This window comes from Theropithecus gelada, chromosome 19 (genome assembly GCF_003255815.1).
Source record: "Theropithecus gelada isolate Dixy chromosome 19, Tgel_1.0, whole genome shotgun sequence".
Classification (NCBI taxonomy): Eukaryota; Metazoa; Chordata; class Mammalia; order Primates; family Cercopithecidae; genus Theropithecus; species Theropithecus gelada.
Window position 1 is genome coordinate 7,970,260 of NC_037687.1, and position 20,391 is coordinate 7,990,650.

The window sequence follows — 20,391 nt, forward strand, 5'->3', positions numbered from 1 at the left end:
TTTTTTTTTTTTTTTTTTTTTTTTTTGAGACGGAGTCTCGCTGTGCTCCCAGGCTGGAGTGCAGTGGCGTGATCTCGGCTCACTGCAAGCTCCGCCTCCCGGGTTCACGCCATTCTCCCGCCTCAGCCTCCCAAGTAGCTGAGACTACAGGCGCCCGCCACCACGCCCGGCTAGTTTTTTGTATTTTTAGTAGAGACGGGGTTTCACCATGTTAGCCAGGATAGTCTCGATCTCCTGACCTCGTGATCCACCCGCCTCGGCCTCCCAAAGTGCTGGGATTACAGGCTTGAGCCACCGCGCCCGGCCTCTTTTTTTTTTTTTGAGACGGAGTCTCGCTCTGTCGCCCGGGCTGGAGTGCAGTGGCCGGATCTCAGCTCACTGCAAGCTCCGCCTCCCGGGTTCCCGCCATTCTCCTGCCTCAGCCTCCCGAGTAGCTGGGACTACAGGCGCCCGCCACCTCGCCCGGCTAATTTTTTTTTTTATTTTTTAGTAGAGACGGGGTTTCACCGTGTTAGCCAGGATGGTCTCGATCTCCTGACCTCGTGATCCGCCCGTCTCGGCCTCCCAAAGTGCTGGGATTACAGGCTTGAGCCACCGCGCCCGGCCCAGCCTCACTGTTAAAACAACGATGGGGCCAGGCTCACGCCTATAATCCCAGTACGTTGGGAGGCTGAGGTAGGAGGATCACTTGAGGCTAGGAGTTTAAGACCAGCCTGGGCAACATAGTGAGACTCCATCTCAACAAAAAATAAAAACATTAAAAATTAAAAAATGGAGCCGGGCGCGGTGGCTCAAGCCTGTAATCCCAGCACTTTGGGAGGCCGAGGCGGGCGGATCACGAGGTCAGGAGATCGAGACCATCCTGGCTAACATGGTGAAACCCCGTCTCTACTAAAAATACAAAAAACTAGCCGGGCGTGGTGGCGGGCGCCTGTAGTCCCAGCTACTCGGAGGCTGAGGCAGGAGAATGGCCTGAACCTGGGAGGCGGAGCTTGCAGTGAGCCGAGATCGCGCCACTGCACTCCAGCCTGGGTGACACAGCGCGAGACTCCGTCTCAAAAAAAAAAAAAAAAAAAAAAAAAAAAAAAAAAAAAAAAAAAAAAAATAAAAATTAAAAAATGGGATATCTGTCCTTGTCATACCTGAGATAAGCCCTCGATGTCATTCCTTGAGGAAAGAAACAAAACAGCCCTGACACTGAGACCTCTGCTGTTTCTGAGGCAACAGCACACCAGATCCTGGAGTCCAAGGCCCTGACTCTCATCACCTCTATCCCACTTCATCCTGGCAGCCAGACCCATTTTCAGGATGGAAAGACTAAGGAATCCGGGAAAACTGCTCCCATCTAGGACAGGGCTCATAAACAGAATGCATACTGATAACATTCACCAATACAAATGACTGCACAAGGCAGGTGTATGAAGAAAGTTGCCTTAGGGCTGCTGATCATGTCTAGGAACTCTGGAAGATCTGCTCTCACCCGACTATACCTAAGGCAGCATCTTTCCTCCCACAGATATGAGACGTTCATTATTCATTTACTTTTTAGAGACAGGGTCTCACTCTGTCACCCAGGCTGCAGTACAGTGGTGCAATCATAGTTCACTGCAGCCTCCACTTCCTGGGTTCAAGCGATCCTCCCGCCGTGGCTTCCTGAGTAGTTGGGACTAAAGGCCAGCACCACCACGCCGTTTTTTCATTACTTTTTGTAGGAACGGGGGTCTCACTTTGCTGCCCAGGCTGCTCAAACTCAGGGCTTCAAGTAATCCTCCTACCTCGGCCTCCTGATAGCTGAGATTACCGGTGTGTGCTCCCCGACACTGGGCATGAAACCATCTTTAAAGCTCGCTGCTCCGTTCTCCTGTTACTAGGAACTGCGTGTTGAAGCTCTAAGCGCTCACACTCATAGCAACCGGTGGGGACTGGTGCCGTCTTTTTTTAAAAAAAAAAAAAAAAAAAAAGGTTCTGGCTCTGTGGCCCAGGAGTGCAGCGGTATGATCACAACTCACTGCAGCCTCAACCTCCTGGGCTAAAGCAATCCTCCCACCTCAGCTTCCTGAGTTGCTGCAACTACAGGAGCGCACCACCATGCCTGGCCAGTTTTGTATTTTTTGTAGAGATGGGGTCTCACAATATTGCCCAGGTTGGTCTTGAACTCCTGGGCTCAATCGATCTTCCTCTCTTGGCCACCCAAGGTGCTAGGATTACAGGGATGAGCCACTGTGTCTAGCCTGGAATCACTGTTTTGATTCCCATGAAAGACAACGCCCCATCAGAAGTAAACGGCTTTCCTACAGACACCTTTCTGATGAAATTGTGATGTGGAGCTGCAGAATTATTCTGAAACGTGCTCTCTGGCAGGATCAGTCGAGCGTCCCCGTGGTTTCTATTCTGTGGCTGTGCCGTCGCCCACCAGCGGGGCTACGTATGGCTTTCAGGAGTGCGCACCCTCCCGACCCACCTGAATCTCTGCGCCTGGTGGTGAACGGGGCCTCCAAACCGTCGCGCTGGCGAGTGGTACAGCTGCGAGAGGAGTGCCACATTTTTGTTCTGGTTGGGGTTGGCTGCAAACTTCACTGTGATGGGCTCAGAGGAACCTGGGGGTTTATGACCATTGAAACTGGTAATTGCCTCTTCTGCCTCCGACCGTTTGTCAAACCGGATAAACGCAACCCCTCTGGACAAACCTTTTTAACAAACCAACAAAAACGGAGTTAGGGGGAAAAATGCTAGGACTTTCAAAACTGAAAAGCAAAAGTCAGGTCAGTCTACTGTGGGCCAGGCTGGAAGTCTGGTTAAGGAAATAAACAAAAATTAACCTAAAAGTGAAAACAAATGGATGGAGTAAAGAAAACCAATGACTAACAGAAGATTAAAACTTCAGACTTTCTTCCCGGCTGAAGCCACGACTCCACGGTGTCAGCGCCCAAAGATATTTTGGTGACAGACATCCCCAATAGACACCCAAGCCTCTTATTTGGAAGAAAGTAACATTAGGAAACAACATATCCACCGTCACTATTTAGCTGCCAGATACCCACTACAGAGTGGGTGTGTGGGGTTGGTGGGTAACAGGGTCGGAGTGGGGACTGTGTCTGAGAGTTCCTCCCTGGGCTCTGGGGCCCACCGTGACAGCAGGCCTCGTGGCCGAGCCTCCTGCCAAGGTGCCCAGCTCAGCCTGCATGCCCTCTCCTTCATGTCAGGAGGGAGTGGGATCCTGTGGCTGCCCCCTGCCAGCTCTGTGCTGCTGCCGTCACCTCACTCCTGTCTTGGGATACTCCACCCTAAGGTCCTGCACCCTCCCGTGGGCCCCAAATTGCCGTCAGAATCAAATGAGGCCAGAACACTGCCCAGGCTCACACAGCAGAGCTGAACCTATCCACAGGCTCGCCAGGCAGGCCTGGGGTCCCTGTGTGGGAAAGGCCAGGGCCCCAGCAGCCAAGCCCAGAGGGCACCTTCTCTTGCTACCTCAACTGAGCCACCCAAGGGCCAGTCCCGGGTTCTAGGCTGAACCCAATCCCTGGACGGGGCAGCGTGAGACCTGAGGCCAGTCCTACTGTGGGTAGCATTGGTGTGAGACGCTGAGCAAGGCGGGTGGAAGGAGAGCGTGGCTGTCCTCCACCCCTGCCCGTCCATACGCTAGGCCCAGGAGGGAAACATGAGTAGCCCGTCCCTTGAGGAACCTGGGGAGCGGGCTGGGAACTGGATGAGGGGATGGGGGTGAGGGCACACTGAGCAGCGGACTAGCTCCTTCTATTGGAGCGAGGACACGATGGGGTCAGGGGAAGGCCTGGGGATCGGAGACGTGACAGCTGAGGGCCAGTCTGAGAGTGATGTCACTAGGTGGGAGTCGTGGGTGTGTTCCAGTGGGAGAGGCGGCCGCAGACAACCCAACCCAAACACCCTACTTCTCAAGACTTTTAGTCAAGCCAGGCCAAGGCTCATGCCTGTGGTCTCAGCTACTCCAGAGGCTAAGGCAAGAGAATCGTCTGAGGCCAGGAGTTCAAGACCAGCCTGGACAACATAGTAAGATCTCATCTCTTAAGGAAAAAGAAAGACTTCCAGTCAAAGGGTGTCTTAAGTCAGGTTTCTTCTCCAGGCAAAGGCCTCTGGCACATGGTAATGAACAATGACCAAAGTCAGGCAGCCTGGAGCCATGGGTGACCTGTCCAGCAGGCACCCAACTGTCCCCATGTCCTGTCTCCACGTCTCTTCCGGCACCTTACTCCACCACTTCCCAGAGGGTCCCACCAGCTGCCCCACAATCGCGACACTGCAGGTCCCACGTGAGCACACAGACAGCAGCCTTAGTAAGGTCAGACCTAGCGCTACACACATGTGCCAGGAATATTCTGGGGCTCAAGCTCATTTCTGAGCTGCTGCTCAGAAGGAACACCTGAAAACATAACCCTGACAGACGCTGTTTTCTTTGACTCTCTCACGACACGAATGACAGCTTAGTCAGTCCTGGAAACCTAAATGAAAATCTAACTTTAGGCAAATACGACTGAGAGCTGACGCTGGCCGCCTCGTAGGGAAGCTGGCTCCAAGCAGATGGCTTCATTCTGTTTCTAAAGACCTTGCGGCACAGCGGAGAGAAGGCATGCGTGCAAGTGTGGGCTCCTCTGGTGTTGTCAAGTGGCTTTCAAATGCAAACTGCCTGAGTGAAACAAGAAAACTCAAGTAAGCGGGGCAGGAGCGATGCTGTTTAACACAGGGGGATATCAATTCACTCAATTATGTAATGGATGTATACTTTCTGATGATGGCTCTGCATTTTTTTTTTTTGTCTTCCCCTAGTGTTTTTTATTTTTGTCTTTAAGATGGAGTCTCACTCTGTCACCCAGGCTGGGGTACAATGGCACGATCTCAGTTCACTGCAACCCCCACCTCCCTGGTTCAAGTGATTCTCCTGCCTCAGCCTCCCAAGTAGGTGGGACTCCAGGCGCCTGCCATCATGCCCGGCTAATTTTTATTTTATTTTATTTTACTTTATTTATTTATTTGAGATGGAGTTTCACTCTTTTTGCCCAGGGTGGAGTGCAATAGTGCAATCTTGGCTCACTGCAACCTCCGCCTCCCAGATTCAAGTGATTCTCCTGCCTCAGCCTCCCCAATAGCTGGGATTACAGGTGCCTGCCACCAAGCCTGGCTAATTTTTTGTATTTTTAGTAGAGACAGGGTTTCACCATGTTGGCCAGGATGGTCTTGACCTCTCGACCTCGTGATCCACATGCCTTGGCCTCCCAAAGTGCTGGGATTACAGGCGTGAGCCACTGCGCCTGGCCTATTTTTAGTAGAAATGGAGTTTTGCCATGTTGGCCAGGCTGGTCTCGAACTGCTGACCTCAGGAGATCCACCCGCCTCGGCCTCCCAAAGTGCTGGGATTACAGGCGTGAGCCACCGCGCCCAGCCCCCTTGTGTTTCTTAGAATTTAACAGCAGAGTCCAAGAAACAGCATAATCTCCAGATGAATACACTATAAAGTTCACAATTAAGATGGATACAGAAGCAAAGGAATAAAAAAAATTAAGCTGTTTCAGCTCAAGATGGGATTTTTTTCTCTTTTTTTAAAAAAGAGTTGGGGTCTCACTATGTTGGCCAGGCTGTTCTGAACTTCTGGGCTCAAGCAATCCTCCCACCTCGGCCTCCCAAAGTATTAGGATTACAGGTGTGAGCCACCGCGCCCAGCCATCCTCGTCTATTTAACACTGAAAAGCCCATCGCAGGAAGGCAAACTCCACACAGGCTGGTTTGCCACACACTTCTCTTCCCTGCTGTCCGCCTTGCGCCTCATGAGGTCCCAGGAACAGGCACCCTCTGTCCCCAGCAGAGGGAGCCATAGCCCTGGGATGGGAGCCTCACCTTCCCACCAATTCTGCACCCTGGGGTGGGAAGCAGAGCCAAGGAGACCCTCCTGGCTCCCTTCTCTGCCTCCTTCACCCCTCTACAAAGATGCCAAAGGTTGCTTATGCCACCTTGAGGTTCACAGCTGACCTGGCGGGCGATACTGAGGTGCCCCCAACACCCTGGGAGACACTACCTTGCAGAGGGAAAGGAAGCAATGCCCCCAGCAGCTGTGTGCAGAGGTGAGTTCCCCCTGCCTGTGGCCTGTGTGTGCCTGAGAGACTAGGGAAGGCCCCGGGAGAGTTGGGTGGCTGGAGGCACGCTCTCAGGCACTGGGGGCTCCAAGTGGAGTGTAGGCTCCCATCATCAGGACCGTACTGGACAGAGAGAGGCCGAGGCAAAGCCGTGCATGTGGGGTCTAGAGGAGGAGGAAAGTGGACTGTGGGCCGGCGAGGTCAGCTTCCCCAGCCCCGGGCCCTGCGCAGCTAGTTCAGATGCCATAATGCAAAGTGGGGGGCAAGGAACCCACACACTGGCCCACCGACAGGATCGTTCTTTCAGCTAGCACTTGAAAGTAAGTGAGGGGACTTCAGGAACCACAGGAGATTCTTCTGGTACAAATCAGGGGAGTTTACACCAAGTAACTGGCATCCCCCGACCCTCTCCCCAGAGCGAAGACAGAATAGAGGCGGCCGTGCGAGTGAGCCCCGTCCTTCGTCACTGCTGGGTGCCAGGGCACCAGTCTGTGCTAGGCTACAGGCAGCCCCCAGAGCCCCCGTGAAGTGCACAGGGGCCCTTCCCCTCCTCGGGCCCCAGCGGGATGGAAGGCCGGCAGCAGCAGGGCCGGTGCGTGCCAGGTGGGGTTCCCACAGCCGGCCAGGAGGGAGAGAGACTGATAAGGCTGCCCACCCCAAGGCACGCAGCTCAGGGGACGCAGGACGATGTGCATGCCCCTCCAGCCTGCAGGCCAGGAAGGCCCCACCTGTGTGCACATGAAAGGCAAGGCTCTGGGCTGTTGGGGGAGTGCTGCTGTTCTCTCGAAAAGAGGTCACCTTAGAGCACGACTTCCTGTGGCCCGACTACTCGGTGTTATTTCAACATCACAGCCAAGGTGGGGCACAGTCTGTGTGGGAGGAATATGAAAACCACCCATATAACGAACGCACAGGCCTCACTGGGCTTGGGGAGCGGACTCTTCCCTCCTGGTTGGTCAGCACACTCCTGCTCCTGCCCCAAACAGAGCTGAGCGATTCTAAATCCCCTCAGGGTGGCCCGAGCTCCCCATCCCCCAGGCGGGGCCACGTGCAGGGCTTGGCAAAGGATGTGGTGGTGCACTAGTTCCTAGCCTAGTGCGGCAGGCGGGCCGGGAAGTGGGGCCGGAGCACAGCCGTGGATGTGCACGTGTCCCCTGCTCATCTCTGCCTGATGGCGTCACACAAAGCCCCGTGCCCATGTCCAGTGGCAAGACAGCATGGAAGGGCCAGCAAAGTGGCCAGGATTGCCTGCCCATTAGAGGAATTCACTGCCATGTGCTCTGTGCATTTGAGATGTGCTCCCCAGAGAAGGGCATCCGAATTCTGGGGATTTGGGCCATCAGACTACTGAACCCCAAAGGCCTGCAATGAAATTCACAGTGGACAAATGTGTAGCAGCCTTTTTTTTTTTTTTTTTTTTTAAAAAAAGAAACAGCATCTTGCTCTGTTGCCCAGGCTGAAGTGTAGTGGCATGATCACGGCTCACCACAGCTGTATACTCCTGGGTTCAAGCAGTCCTCCCGCCTCAGTCTCCTGAGCAGCTGTGATGACAAGCCCACACCACCGCACCTGGCTACAGTATCCTTTATTTTTTTTGAGATGGAATCCTGCTCTGTTGCCCAGGCTGGAGCTCAGTGGTGCAATCTCGGCTGGCCGCAATCTCCGCCTCGTGGGTTCAGGCGATTCTCTTGCCTCAGCCTCCCGAGTAGCTGAGATTACAGGCACCTGCCACTATACCCGGCTAATTTTTGTATTTTTTTTTTTTTTTTTTTTGAGACGGAGTCTCGCTGTGTCTCCCAGGCTGGAGTGCAGTGGCGCGATCTCGGCTCACTGCAAGCTCCGCCCCCTGGGTTCACGCCATTCTCCCGCCTCAGCCTCCCAAGTAGCTGGGACTACAGGCGCCCGCTACCACGCCCGGCTAATTTTTTGTATTTTTAGTAGAGACGGGGTTTCACCGTGTTAGTCAGGATAGTCTCGATCTCCTGACCTCGTGATCCACCCGCCTCGGCCTCCCAAAGTGCTGGGATTACAGGCTTGAGCCACCGCGCCCGGCCTAACTTTTGTATTTTTAGTAGAGATGGGACTTCACCATGTTGGCCAGGCTGGTCTCGAACTCCTGATCTCAGGTGATCCATCTGCCTCGGCCTCCCAAAGTGCTGGGATTATAGGCATGAGCCACCACACCCAGCCTGCAGTGTCCTTTTCACCCCGTTCATGGGCAAGGCCAGGACATTTGGGTGCTTGAGGGAAGGTGCTAGAATCTCTTGGTGTCTTCACCATACATGAAACGCTGGCCTAATCCCCGGCTTTTTTTTTTTTTTTTTTGAGACGGAGTCTCGCTGTGTCACTCAGGCTGGAGTGCAGTGGCATGATCTCAGCTCACTGCAACCTCCGCTTCCTGGGTTCACACCATTCTCCTGCCTCGGCCTCCCGAGTAGCTGGGACTATAGGCGCCCACCACCATGCCCACCTAATTTTTTGTATTTTTAGTAGAGACGGGGTTTCACCATGTTGGTCAGGCTGGTCTCGATCTCCTGACCTCATGATCCACCCGCCTCGGCCTCCCAAAGTGCTGGGATTACAGGCATGAGCCACCACGCCCAGCCATCTCCAGCTTCTTTTAATGCCATCTTACCTCCTCAGCCTTCTCAAACCAAAGTCAATGTCTTCTCATTTTGGTGTTGTCCTCATTTGCAGAATAACTAATGACATTTAAAATCAAACAGTGATCTGCCTTCCCTAGAAAACCCAGCCCCCACCTAGAGAACACCCTCCCCACACGTCTCGGGCCCCTCTGGTACCTGTGGTCTGATCCACGAGGACTCGTGAGTTGATGATCCGCCCAAACCGAGAGAACATGTCCTCTACGTCCTTCTGGGTCATGGTCCGAGGGAGCCCGCTGATGTATAAGTTGGCATCTTTGATGACCTCTGAGCTCGGGCGAGCATACGACACCTTGAGAACACAACCACTTTCTGAGATTAGGACAGGTACGTGGCCAAAGCATTGAGGAAGGTGCTAAATTTTAGGTTAGGAAAAGCCAACACTGTGTGGTAAGGATTCATGCAAGAACGATTATCATCACTGACACTCACCACCTGCAGCCGCATGGTGGCAAGCTCACTGCGTGATGGGCCGTGAGCCGGGGTGCCTGGCAGCGCTTCCTCACTGGCTGCTCACCATCCTCAAGGAGGCAAGTGTGACTCCTATGTCACAAAGCCCAGCAACTGAGGGCCTGACGCTTGTGGGTGGCTACCTCTCTGATGTGCTGGACAATGAGCCAGTGCCAGAGATAGGTCCTGGTGCCCGAAAGAAGTCCGTGCTGCAGCGGGCAAGCAAGCTGGGAGCTACTGGGAGCGCACGAGACTCCACGAGACGCCCCTGCCAAAGAGCAAGCTTGCCACGGAAGCCCTGATGGAGGACCCCGAGTTTGTACTCAAATCCACTCAAGCATTCAATATTAAATGACTCAACACCTTTTGGATTTTTATTTTGCAAAATCAAAGAAAACTGAAGAGAACCTTCTGGGTACTTTGTCAAAATGGTACATTCATCATTCGTGTGGAGAGGGCAGTGAGGGGAGCCCGCAGGCCGATGCAAGACAAGGCCTTCAGTGCTTTCTCAGGTTGGCGCTGACAGCCGTGCAGACCCCACGGGCGAAGGAGAAAAAGGACCATGGTGGGGCCGGGCACGGTGGCTCACGCTGTAATCCCAGCACTTTGGGAGGCCGAGGAGGGCAGATCACAAGGTCAGGAGATCGAGACCCCATCTCTACTAAACCCCATCTCTACTAAAAATACAAAAAAAATTTAGCCGGGCGTGGTGGCGGGCGCCTGTAGTCCCAGCTACTCGGGGAGGCTGAGGCAGGAGAGTGGTGTGAACCTGGGAGGCGGAGCTTGCAGTGAGTCGAGATCGCGCCACTGCACTCCAGCCAGCGGGACAGAGGGAGACTCCGTCTCAAAAAAAAAAAAAAAAGGACCACAGCAGAACCCCTCTGCCTGTGAAGGGGCAGCCTGGCAGGACTCACAGCCTCATCAGCAGGCTGGGATATGGAGGAGTGAGCAGGAGAGGAGGGAGCAGGAGTGGAGGGAGCAGGAGAGGAGGGAGCAGGAACAGAGGGAGCAGGAGCTGTGTGCCCAGGAAGGGTGGGGACTTGAACCTGTGCAAAAGGAAGTTTGTTCCCTTTGAGGGAGGGGCACAGAACTGATGAGCCAAGGTAACTGAGACCAGAACGCAGGGAGAAACCGCCACTCAGGAGTCACTGGGCAGAATCTGTGTGCCGAGAACACACACACAGCATCCTCTGAGAAGCTCCTATCATGTCCCAGAGAAGGAATGACAGACATTGCCCCTGCTCACAGGGCAGCGGGCAGCCCAGCAGGGGAACAGGAGAGCCCCATGAGGAGAGGAGTGTGGGGCTGGAGGCCAGCTCCACCCGGTAGTGGTGGGAATCGAGGGAGCATGTCACTACGGGGCCCAAGAGGTCTCTGGGGAAGCCGTGCTGCTCCCAGGCCCGGGGCACCTCCATCAGCCTGTGGGCAGGAGCTCTGGGGACACTTGGCCACCCCACAATGTGGGTCAGGGGCTGCCAGTGCTGTCCCCAGAGAAAAAGAGGCTGCCTGGGTCCCCAGCCTCCCCTACAGTGTCCGGGCCTGCCCTGGCTTGCTGAAGACCCGTCTGGACTGGGGCAGTATTTGGGGACCTGCCAAACCGTGACCCTGGTGCCAGTGGAGCAGAGCTGAGGCTGTCACTGACTGGACCTACTGCCGTCCCTGGATGAAGCCCCAGAGGAGAAGTGCCCTACAGCCAAGTGCTGGGGAAAGCTCTGATGCCTCCCAAGGACAGGTGTCTCCAAGGACCATGGGAACTCCGCTTTCCTCTTCTCTCTGGACATGGTCACATTCAGTCAGGCTAGAATCAGAGCAGCTGGTGCAGAGCAGGCGTGCACTGACCTGGGGGTCCCCGGCCCCTCGGCCAGAATCCTCTTTCCTAAGCTCCCAACATCGCTTGCTCTTTGGCCTCAATCGGGTCTTTTTCTGGCTGCCAATGCTCAATAATTCATCCAGTGAGGGGTTCAATCGTGTTCCCCCCACCCCACAATCCAAATTCATAGCCGAAGTCCTAACCCCTTGGGACCTCAAAACGTGACCTGATTTGGATACAGTCATTGGGGGTATAATCAGTTAAGATGAGGTCACACTGGTATAGGGTGATCTCTAATCAAATGTGACTGATGTCCTTATAAAAAAGGGAAATTTAGGCCAGGCGTGGTGGCACAGGCCAGTAATCCCACTGTTTTGGGAGGCTGAGGTGGGAGGATCGCTTGAACACAGAAGTTCAAGACCAACCCAGGCAACATGGCAAGAACCCATCTCTACAAAAAATAAAATTAGCTGGTCGTGGTGGCACACACCTCTAGTCCCAGCTACGCAGGAGGCTAAGGTGGGAGGATCGCCTTAGTGCAGGAGTTTGAGGCTGCAGTGAGCCGTGATCACACCACTGCAGTCCAGCCTGGGTGACTCAGTGAGGCCCTTAAAAAAAAAAAAAAAAAAAAGCTTTTTTTTTTTTTTGAAAAAATAAATTCAATTTAGAAAGGCAGGAAATGTGGATACAGGCACTGACACAGGGAGAAGGCTGTGTGAAGACAGACACAGAGACTGGGGTGATGCTTCTCTAAGCCAAGGAACGCCAGAGACCGCCAGCTTCCACCAGAAGCTGTGAGAGAGGCCTCTTGGACAGATCCCTACCCAGTGCCTTCGAGAGAAACCAACCCTGCTGACACCGTGGTCTTGGGCTTCCAGTCTCCAGAACCCTGAGTCAATACTCTTCTTCTGTTGAAGCAACCTGGCCTGTGGGGCTTTGTCATGGCAGCTGAGCAAACTCCTGACCACTCAGCTTGCCACAGATCCCTCCACTGGCATCAATGCCCAGTTCCTCCTCTCCCTATTTACTTCTTGACTGCGTTGATCATGACCTGACACGCTACATATTTTATTTACTTTTTTAGCTTTTTTTGTAGAGACAGGGTCTCGCTATGTTGCTCAGGTTAGACTTGAACTCCTGGGCTCAAGTGATCCTCCTGCCCTAGCCTCCCAAATGGCTTGGATTACAGGCATGTGCCACCCTGCCTGGCATCTACTTTATTTATTTAACTTTTAACTTTGCAAACAGACTCTGTGAGGGCCAGACTTGTGTGTTTCCTGCCACATCCAAAGCACTCAGAGCAGCCTCTGGGTGAACGGTAAGCATCTGGGGACTGCTGCTGTGTGAATGGAGTGCGCAGTTGCCGCTGCTGTGAAGAATGTCTGCCTATCTGCACTGCAGTCCCCAGCGCTGGCTTCTGTGGGTGACAGGAGTTTTGCTGTTCTGGTTCCTGAGGCTTGGTTCTCACAATGTGCTAGGGAAGCCTCCAGGTGACGTTAAGTGCCTGTAGCCACACAGAGCACCTGGTTTCACACCCTGGCTTTGCCCCTCCATCCCTCCGTGACCTTGGCAGAGCTGTTTCACAACTGGAAACATCAGCTTCTTCAACCCAAATCTGGGGACCATTTTCTATGGGGCTGTGGAGAGGGCACATGAGACACAGGATGGAAAGTCTGGCCTCCCGTCAGCCTTTGGTAAACACCGGCTGTGTGTGGCATACGGGGACCCGGCAGTGATGCAGAGCTGCACACAGAGACTGTGCGGCGTCCCGGCAGGGACACCGAGCTGCATCTGGGACATGCTCAGCCGGTCGCCTCCATGCAGGACCACTCCCACTGTGGCTGCTTGGGCTGCTACTACGGGGAAAAGATAGATAGGGATGAGGAGACAGGACTCCTCCCTCTCCACTCTGCCATCAAGGGAATGACATCAGGACCAAAGAGGACAGAGCGGACAGGGTGAAAGTAAGGGCATGTCTCGGCTGTCTGTGCAGGGCTGGGGCCTCAGAGCCCAGGGTGAGCACAAGGCTCCAGGAGGCCCTGCCTGCAGGGCAGGAGTGGGGCAGAGGCTTGGGGCCAGCCTGCAGTTCCCAGGATGTGCCTGACCACTGGGTTTCCTCTAGGATGTGGCCCTTGCCTTGTGCCCCTGCAGGTCCTGCTGCTCAGAATACCCTCATCCCCACCCTGGCCTGGCTAACTCCCTCTCCTCCTCCAGATCTCAACTCTGGCTTTCTTGAAGGAGCCTCCTCTGGCACTGGCCACTATTATAGGCTCCTGAGCCCACCCTGGGACCACCTTACAGTGAATAGTGGGCACCGCTGGGCTCCCCGAGGGCGGACCACGGGGCAGGGACCCCCAGCCCCTGGCAGAAGGCTTGGCCCCAGCCCATATTGTCCGTCATAAAGGATTTGTCTGGTCTCTGTCCCAGATTCTTAGGAGAGAGTTTGTAAAACTTCTGGAATTTCTGTCTTTGTTACCGTGAGGCCTTCGATCCCACTTGAGTTTGTGCTAAGTGATGGCTCAGGATAGGCCCCAGCACCAGAAAGACCAAGCATGTGACTAGAGGGCTGGGGCTCTGAGCTGGGCGATACCGGCCTGACCTCCAGGGTGGGGGAGGGGAAAGGGGTGCTGGGGATGGAGTTCCATCACATGGCCGAAGAGTCAATCGGTCATGCATTCGTAATGAGCCCAGTAAAAATGCCAGACACCAAAGCTATATGGAGCCTCCCGGCAGGTGCGCAGGTCACATGCAGGGAGGACAAGGCACCTGATCCCACCAGGTGCAGACATGTGAGCTCTGTGCTTGGGACCCTTCCTGTGTGGCTCTTCATTTGGCATGCCCTGAGTTGCAACCTTTATAAACAAACTGTCATCAGAAGCGTGGGTTCCAGGAGTCATTCTAGTGAGTCATGCACCCTGAAGGGGTGGCGGGAACCTCTGAATTTGTAGCCAGTTGGTCAGAAGTGCAGGGGCCTGGGGACCCCCAAAGGGTGACTGGCATCTGAGGTGAGGGCGGTCTCGTTGGAGACTATGGCCTTAAATGTGCGGGGGCTGTGCTAACTCTGGGTGACTGGTGTCAGAACAGAACTGCAGGATACCAGGTGGCATCAGACCAACATGGAAAAAAAAAATCCAGGATGAGTTGAACGCACAACTCCATCCAGGCCCTTATGACGCTGCACAGATGAACCACCCTTAAACTGGGGAGGGCAGGGGATCCAAAGTCCCTCAGTATCGAGGTACCTGGACCAGCACCAGACACTGGCCAGGGGCTCAATAAAGGTTTGCAGAATGAACACACTTGGAGCACAAAGGACCCCAGGGCTGCGCCAGGGGAACTGCTAGAGAAGCCAGGCCCAGGCAGCCTCGGGGAGACCTGGGGAGAAATTACTGAGGGCTGTCACATCCCCATGAGGCTGGCCTGTTTCTGCAGAACTAGGACAGTGGTGGGAAGCCACTGAGAACCAGACTCTGCCGGCAGAGGGCAGGGCCGCCGAAGGTGAGGTAGACTTCTGCACGCATGGCCGGGATGACAGGGAGGGACACCTGCCCAGGCCTGAGCCCCTGGTGTTCTGTGAGGCTCTGGCTCCAAACTCAAGCAGCCACACCAGCCTTTCCCACCAACATCAATCCTAGAGAGGCAAGAGAGTCCTGTTTACACACTGGACACCCGGCTCTTGCATTTGAGTAAACAGAACAGCTGCGCAGGAATAATCAACTGTTCTGCTCCACACCTCCGCCTGGCTGGGCTGCCTCAGAAACAAGAACCTTCAAACATTTTCTAAATGGAGAAAAGAATTCCTAGATGGGGAGTCCAGGGCCAAGGATAAGCCACCCAGGGCTGGAGGTGATTCCGGAAGGGCCGCCCTTGCTCAGGTGGAAACCCATGGCGCTTGGCTGCCCTCAGCAGCCCCCACCAGGGAAGGCACCTCTGAGGACCTGCGCTGGATATGAGGATGCAGGAGTGGCACGCCTGCCCTCGGGGAGCCCACTGCACACAACGCCCATGCAGCACGGGGCAGGTCTGGAAGAGCTGCTGTTGAGCGAGGGTTTGGCCCCTGAGTAACCAAGATCATGGGGCAGTCTGAAGGCAGGGACAAAGGCCACCTCTTGGCTGAAGGTGCTGCCACTGCCAGGTCACAGGACCCCTCTTGGTGGGCAGGCAAAAACCCAGGCTCCCAGGCCGACCCTGCAGCGACTCAGGAGTCCCCCCGCAGCCTGGGAATCTATATTTCACAGCTCCCCAGGGGCCCTGATCATTGGTGCGGGTCCAAGAGGGACCCTTCTGGGCGACCGATGTGACTCAGGGAGCACCTTTCTCTGGGGCAGGAGCATCTAGCAGATCTAAAGGCTCACATAGGACCACCTCATTCCAAATGGCCTTGGAGCAAGAGAGGATACTGGCCGGCAAGCTCTCACATCTGTGGGTACCCTGTGAAGGCCGGCACTGAGGGCGGGTGGGTGCAGTGGCTGCTGCAGGAAGCTCGGTTGCAGGGGCCTGCCTGGGACACGGGAGGCTTAGGGAAGGCTCAGCAGCACCCAGGACTGACAGGAGACCAGGGAGCAAAGGTCAGAAAGACACGAGGCTTGATCCAGATGGCAGGAGCTGCCCACGAACCCAGGAGCCAGAAGGCAGACACGTGCAGATGGGGGTTAAGTGGGGTTCGGGGTTGACAGCCCCAGGGCACGAGGGCACGGGTCAGATGATGAAGACAGAGGAAATCCATCTGTGTGACCTGGAGGACCTGTGACTCGTCCCAGGAAGCCACCATGGCCCTGCTGGAGGTGCCACCCCTGGGTTGCTGCACAGTTGGCTTCCTCTAGTCACCTGCCACTGTGAAGCTTCCACACACGGCAACCGCCTGTCACACATGGCTATCCTCTGTCTTGTTTACTGTCTACCCCCGACCCATGGGGGCACTGAGTTTGTCTGTTTTGGTCACTGTGGGGCACACGGTAGGTGCTGAGTGAGGTGCTGGGTGAGAGAAGGGTTACAACTGGCCCAGGGAGCGCAGAGGGAGCGCTGGGCAAGTTGGGAGTGGATGGAGCTGTCCAGGGATGGGAACACAGCAAGTCAGGCAGGAGAGACGACAGGGGAGGCCTGGGAGCTGATGCAACCTGGGGGCACCCTGGGTGGGGAGTTGGCCCTGAACCACCCATGTAAGGCCTGGGAGGGTCACCACCTGACCAGGGTATCTGATGGGAGCCCCTGAGGAGGAGTGGCCGTGCTCATAGTCCCTTGGAGAGTGACTGTGAGGCTGGGCGGGGCTCAGCACAGACCTGTGTCTAGGGCAGGAATGGATGAGGTGATGATCAGATCCTTAATGGTTTTACCTTAATGGTTTTTGACTGGAGCCTCAAGCCGTTCAGCGTGTTGATTGCTCTCTCTGCATCCTTTGCGGTCACGTAGTTCACAAAGCCATAGCCCAAGCTGTGTCCTGTGGGGGAGAACACAAGAACATTGGTAAGCCGACCGTCTGCGAGTGAGGGACAGGGAGGTCGGGAAGTACTTTACCTGCCAGGCCTTTGGGAAATGCGATTACAGGTGCTAGCAAACTTTCTTACTTTGGCAAACACGTACATTTTCTGCAATGGACACAGGTTACTTTTTTTTTTGGAGATAGGATCTTGCTCTGTCACCCAGGGTAGAGTCCAGCGCTGTGATCACAGCTCACTGCCACCTCAGATCCTTGGGCTACAGCCTCCCACCTCAGCCTCCAGAGTATCTGGGACTACAGGCCCACTCCGGCAGGCCCAAGCTAATTGTTAAAATTATTTGTAGAGATGGGGTCTCACTATGTTGCCCAAACTGTTCTAAAACTTTTGGGCTCAAGCAATCCTCCCACCTCGGCCTCCCAAAGTGTTGGGATTACAGATGTGGGTCACTACGCCTGGCCAAGAGGTTTTATTTTTGTAATTAAAATAACCCCAAAAGTTATTTAAAATGGAATATTTTTTAAAAATACTGTGCTACGGACAGCATCTTTCTGAATGACCAGTCCCATGGGTGCCAGCCACTCTGTGGACCTGGGTGGTGAGGAAAAGGAAGACCATGGCAGTGGACAGGCTGGTGGACCCCAGTTTGTGTCACTGCTGTTTCTCTACCACTTCCTTGTCCAGAGCAGGAGGGTCTGCTGGCACCACCCAGCACCAGTTCCATTTACCTTCCCAAGCCTGAGACCAGCCCGACCCTGCTGTGGGGCAGAAGAGGACGGAGAGCCCAAGGAGAGGCCAGGAGCTGAGAATCCCCAGCCCCACCGGACAGTGGGGGAGAACCAAGGTCACGGGCAGATGTCCCTGCACCCCCTTTGTGAAACACTCAGCCAGGTACAAGTGAACACCCACTCACTGGACACCACGAGAGGGACTCGGGATGGCAAGGGCAGGACCAGAGGAGACAGCCTCTGAGGTCAGGGTTCAGAAGGAGCTTCATAGGACATTTGGCTAAATGCTCTCACTAAAGGGGAAGTGAGGAGGCCCAGGGAAGAGCGCAATCCCCGCCTCCCCCCAGCATATCCATGCACTTGCAAGGCTGCTAAGCACCTGCTTTGGGCCGGAGCCTCACCCAGCACTGCTCCATTCCCCCAGCCGGCAGAGCACCACAATGCGCAGGTCACCGAAGAGGAGGCCTGGAGCCCCACTGCGGCAGAGATCCTCTTTGCAGCTGGGCCAGGGGCATCCAGACCCATCTCACCAACAGTAAGATTACAAATCCAGCAGAGAGCCTAACCCAGATTTGCCATTTTCTTTTTAAAATGAATTTTATTTTTCAGAACAGTTTTAGGTTTACAGAAAAATTACAAGGATAATACCAAGTTCCCATACGGCTCCCTCCCAGTTTCCCTATCGGTACCACCGCGTGTGAGTATGGAATGCTGGTGATGATGAACATTCCCATTAACTCTGGTCCATGCTCCATCCGCTTCCTTAGTCTTTCCCTCATGTTTTTTCCTGCCCCAGGACCTCATCCAGGATCCCATGTGACACTTAGTAGTCACATTCCCTCAGGCTCCTCTCGACGACGACATTTTCTTGTTTCTCGTGACCTTGACGGTTTTGAGGACTGGTCGGATATTCCGTAGCTCTCCATCGGGTTTGATGGAGTCTCTGTCATGCCTGGAGTGGGGCTGAGGGTGTTGGTGCAGAAGAGCACAGCTGGAGTGCCCTTCTCATCACACTATGTCAAGGGCACAGGCCGTCAACGTGACTTATGGCTGCTGGTGCTGACCCTGATCACTCGGCCGAGGCAGTCAGTTTGCCAGGTTTCTTCGCTGTAAAGTGACTCCCACCCCTTTCCACACTGCCCTCCGCGGAAGGAAGTCAGGACGCCCAGCCCACACTTAAGGAATGGCCCTGACGTAGCAGCTACAGAAATGACATGCAGTTAGTTCTGCATGGGGCACTCTCTTTCCTGACGAACAAAACCAAAATCAGATCCTCTAGACCCGTATTTCTAATAAAACTCCATGGGGCTAAGAGACTCAGCTCTGGGGCCCTGGACAAAGGGAGAACCCAGAGCACCAAGACTGCAGGACCAGGCCCACGTGGAGCGAACTGGGATCGTAGCTCAGAGAACAAGCAGCGGAGCAGCGCGGCCAGGTCGGGACTGCCAGGGCCTCTGCAAGCGCTCCAGACGGTGGTGTGAAACTGGCAGGTGTCCCTGCACCCACTCTGTGACACACTCAGCACAGGTACAAGCGAACACCCACTCACTGGACACCACAGGAGGGACTCGGGATGGCAAGGGCAAGACCAGAGGGGACAGCCTCTGGGGTCAGGGATTCCTGTGATATGGATTCTTGACCACAACGTCAGCCTGGCTGGGTTTTTTTCACTCCTGAACACCTGCTCTCCAATTGCTCAGCGCCATCTACATTCGGGCCCCATCCTTCTGCTCCATCCACAAGCCTGGACCACTTGCCTCCTTGGCTGCAGCGCCTCAGGCAGCCTAAGCACTGCTTGAGAAAGTCACACACCGGTAAGGACTCGAGCACCAATCCCTGTTCCTGTGTCCTCAGCCACAGCCAGCTCCTCTCAACACATAAACATGGTCCCTGCCTGGCCCAAGTCCCTGCTTCATCTCCCAGGTGCTGGGTGGTCCTGGCTGGTCCCCTAGGATGGTCACTGCCCCAGGGACCATTTCAGGATGTGTCCCCTGAGCTTTCGGCAGCTTAGGGTAGGGCCTACCCCTTTGGGACACCCCTCCTCTGGGATGTGGAAACCACACCAGGTTTCCATCTCCCTGACTGTCCCTCCTCAGGCTCCTCATCCCCTGTCCATTCCAAGAAGACTCACGGGCCCTGAGTATCCACCCACATTTGGCCTTTGTCTCTGCCATATGCTCTTCCTCACCACATGTGCACACACCTGCCAACACCGAGGGAGTCGCACACCCTTGGGCGGCCCCTGTCGCCTCCCATGGTCAAGCTCCTTCTCTGTCCTCAAGGAGCTGATGCATTAACTGAGCACCTACTATGTGTCAGGCCCTGTGCTTGGCTGGGGGTTGGTGATGCATGACAGAGGACGGTCGCTACCATCATGAAAGCTGTCACATCCCTGGGGGCAAGTCAGACAACATGGTGGCAAGAAACTGACAAGCATTAAGACAGGGGTCAGGAGGGCCCGTGGCGGAGGAGATATTTTAAACAAAACCTCTGTGTGGCTGGCATGAGCATTCCAGACAGAAGAGCAGGTGCCAAGTCTCTGAGGCAGAGACAATGCCTGTGTATTCCCAGAAAGTAGAGGTGGCCCGTGTGGCAAGGGGCTGGGAAGTGGCCACTGGCAGCAGGGCAGAGCCAGTGTGGAGCCAGTGGGCTGCTGATCTAATCCAGATGGGAGATGCAGGCTATGTGCACAGGCCAGGGCGGTAGATGAATACCCCACCCAGAGGACTACACGTGGGGTAGTGGGGTAAGGGCCCTGTCCTCCCTATGGGCTGGGCCTTGTGAGTCAAGGCCTGGCTTCATCCCCAGAGTCTGCTCTCCTCTCTGTGGTGGGTGCCTGGAGGCAGTGGGAAGGGAGGAAGGTGAGGGATGAAGGTGTCCTGGTTTCCACCCGCTGGGTGAGGCCGTCGATCAGAAGGGCTTCATCCAGCACCTGACCGCCCACCTCCACCTTTGCCTCCAATACAAACCAACCTGGGCAGCTTTCTAAGCCACCACTGACTGCCCAGGCCACACCCCCAACCAATGAAGTCAGAAAAGGAGGAGGTGGGGGGGTTGCCAGCTGGCTTCAGTGGTTTCAAGACAAGGTCTCAGTCTGTTGCCAAGACTGGAGTGCAGTGACAGGATCTCAGCTCACTGCAACCTCTGCCTCCTAGGCTCAGGTGATGATCCCACCTCAGCCTCCCAAGGAGCTGGGACTAGAGG

General features: G+C 55.1%; 1 protein-coding gene across 1 annotated transcript in view; it reads right to left on the reverse strand.

The window, feature by feature from the left end:
• ELAVL1 (ELAV like RNA binding protein 1) overlaps nt 1-20,391 on the reverse strand; it is a 45,645-nt gene that overhangs the window by 3,831 nt on the left and 21,423 nt on the right. The window contains exons 3-5 of the mRNA XM_025367429.1: nt 16,358-16,461; nt 8,903-9,056; nt 2,462-2,687 (exon numbers count right to left, since the gene is read on the reverse strand). Of these exons, the coding sequence (XP_025223214.1) occupies nt 2,462-2,687; nt 8,903-9,056; nt 16,358-16,461 (484 nt within the window). The remainder of the gene's footprint in view (nt 1-2,461; nt 2,688-8,902; nt 9,057-16,357; nt 16,462-20,391) is intronic.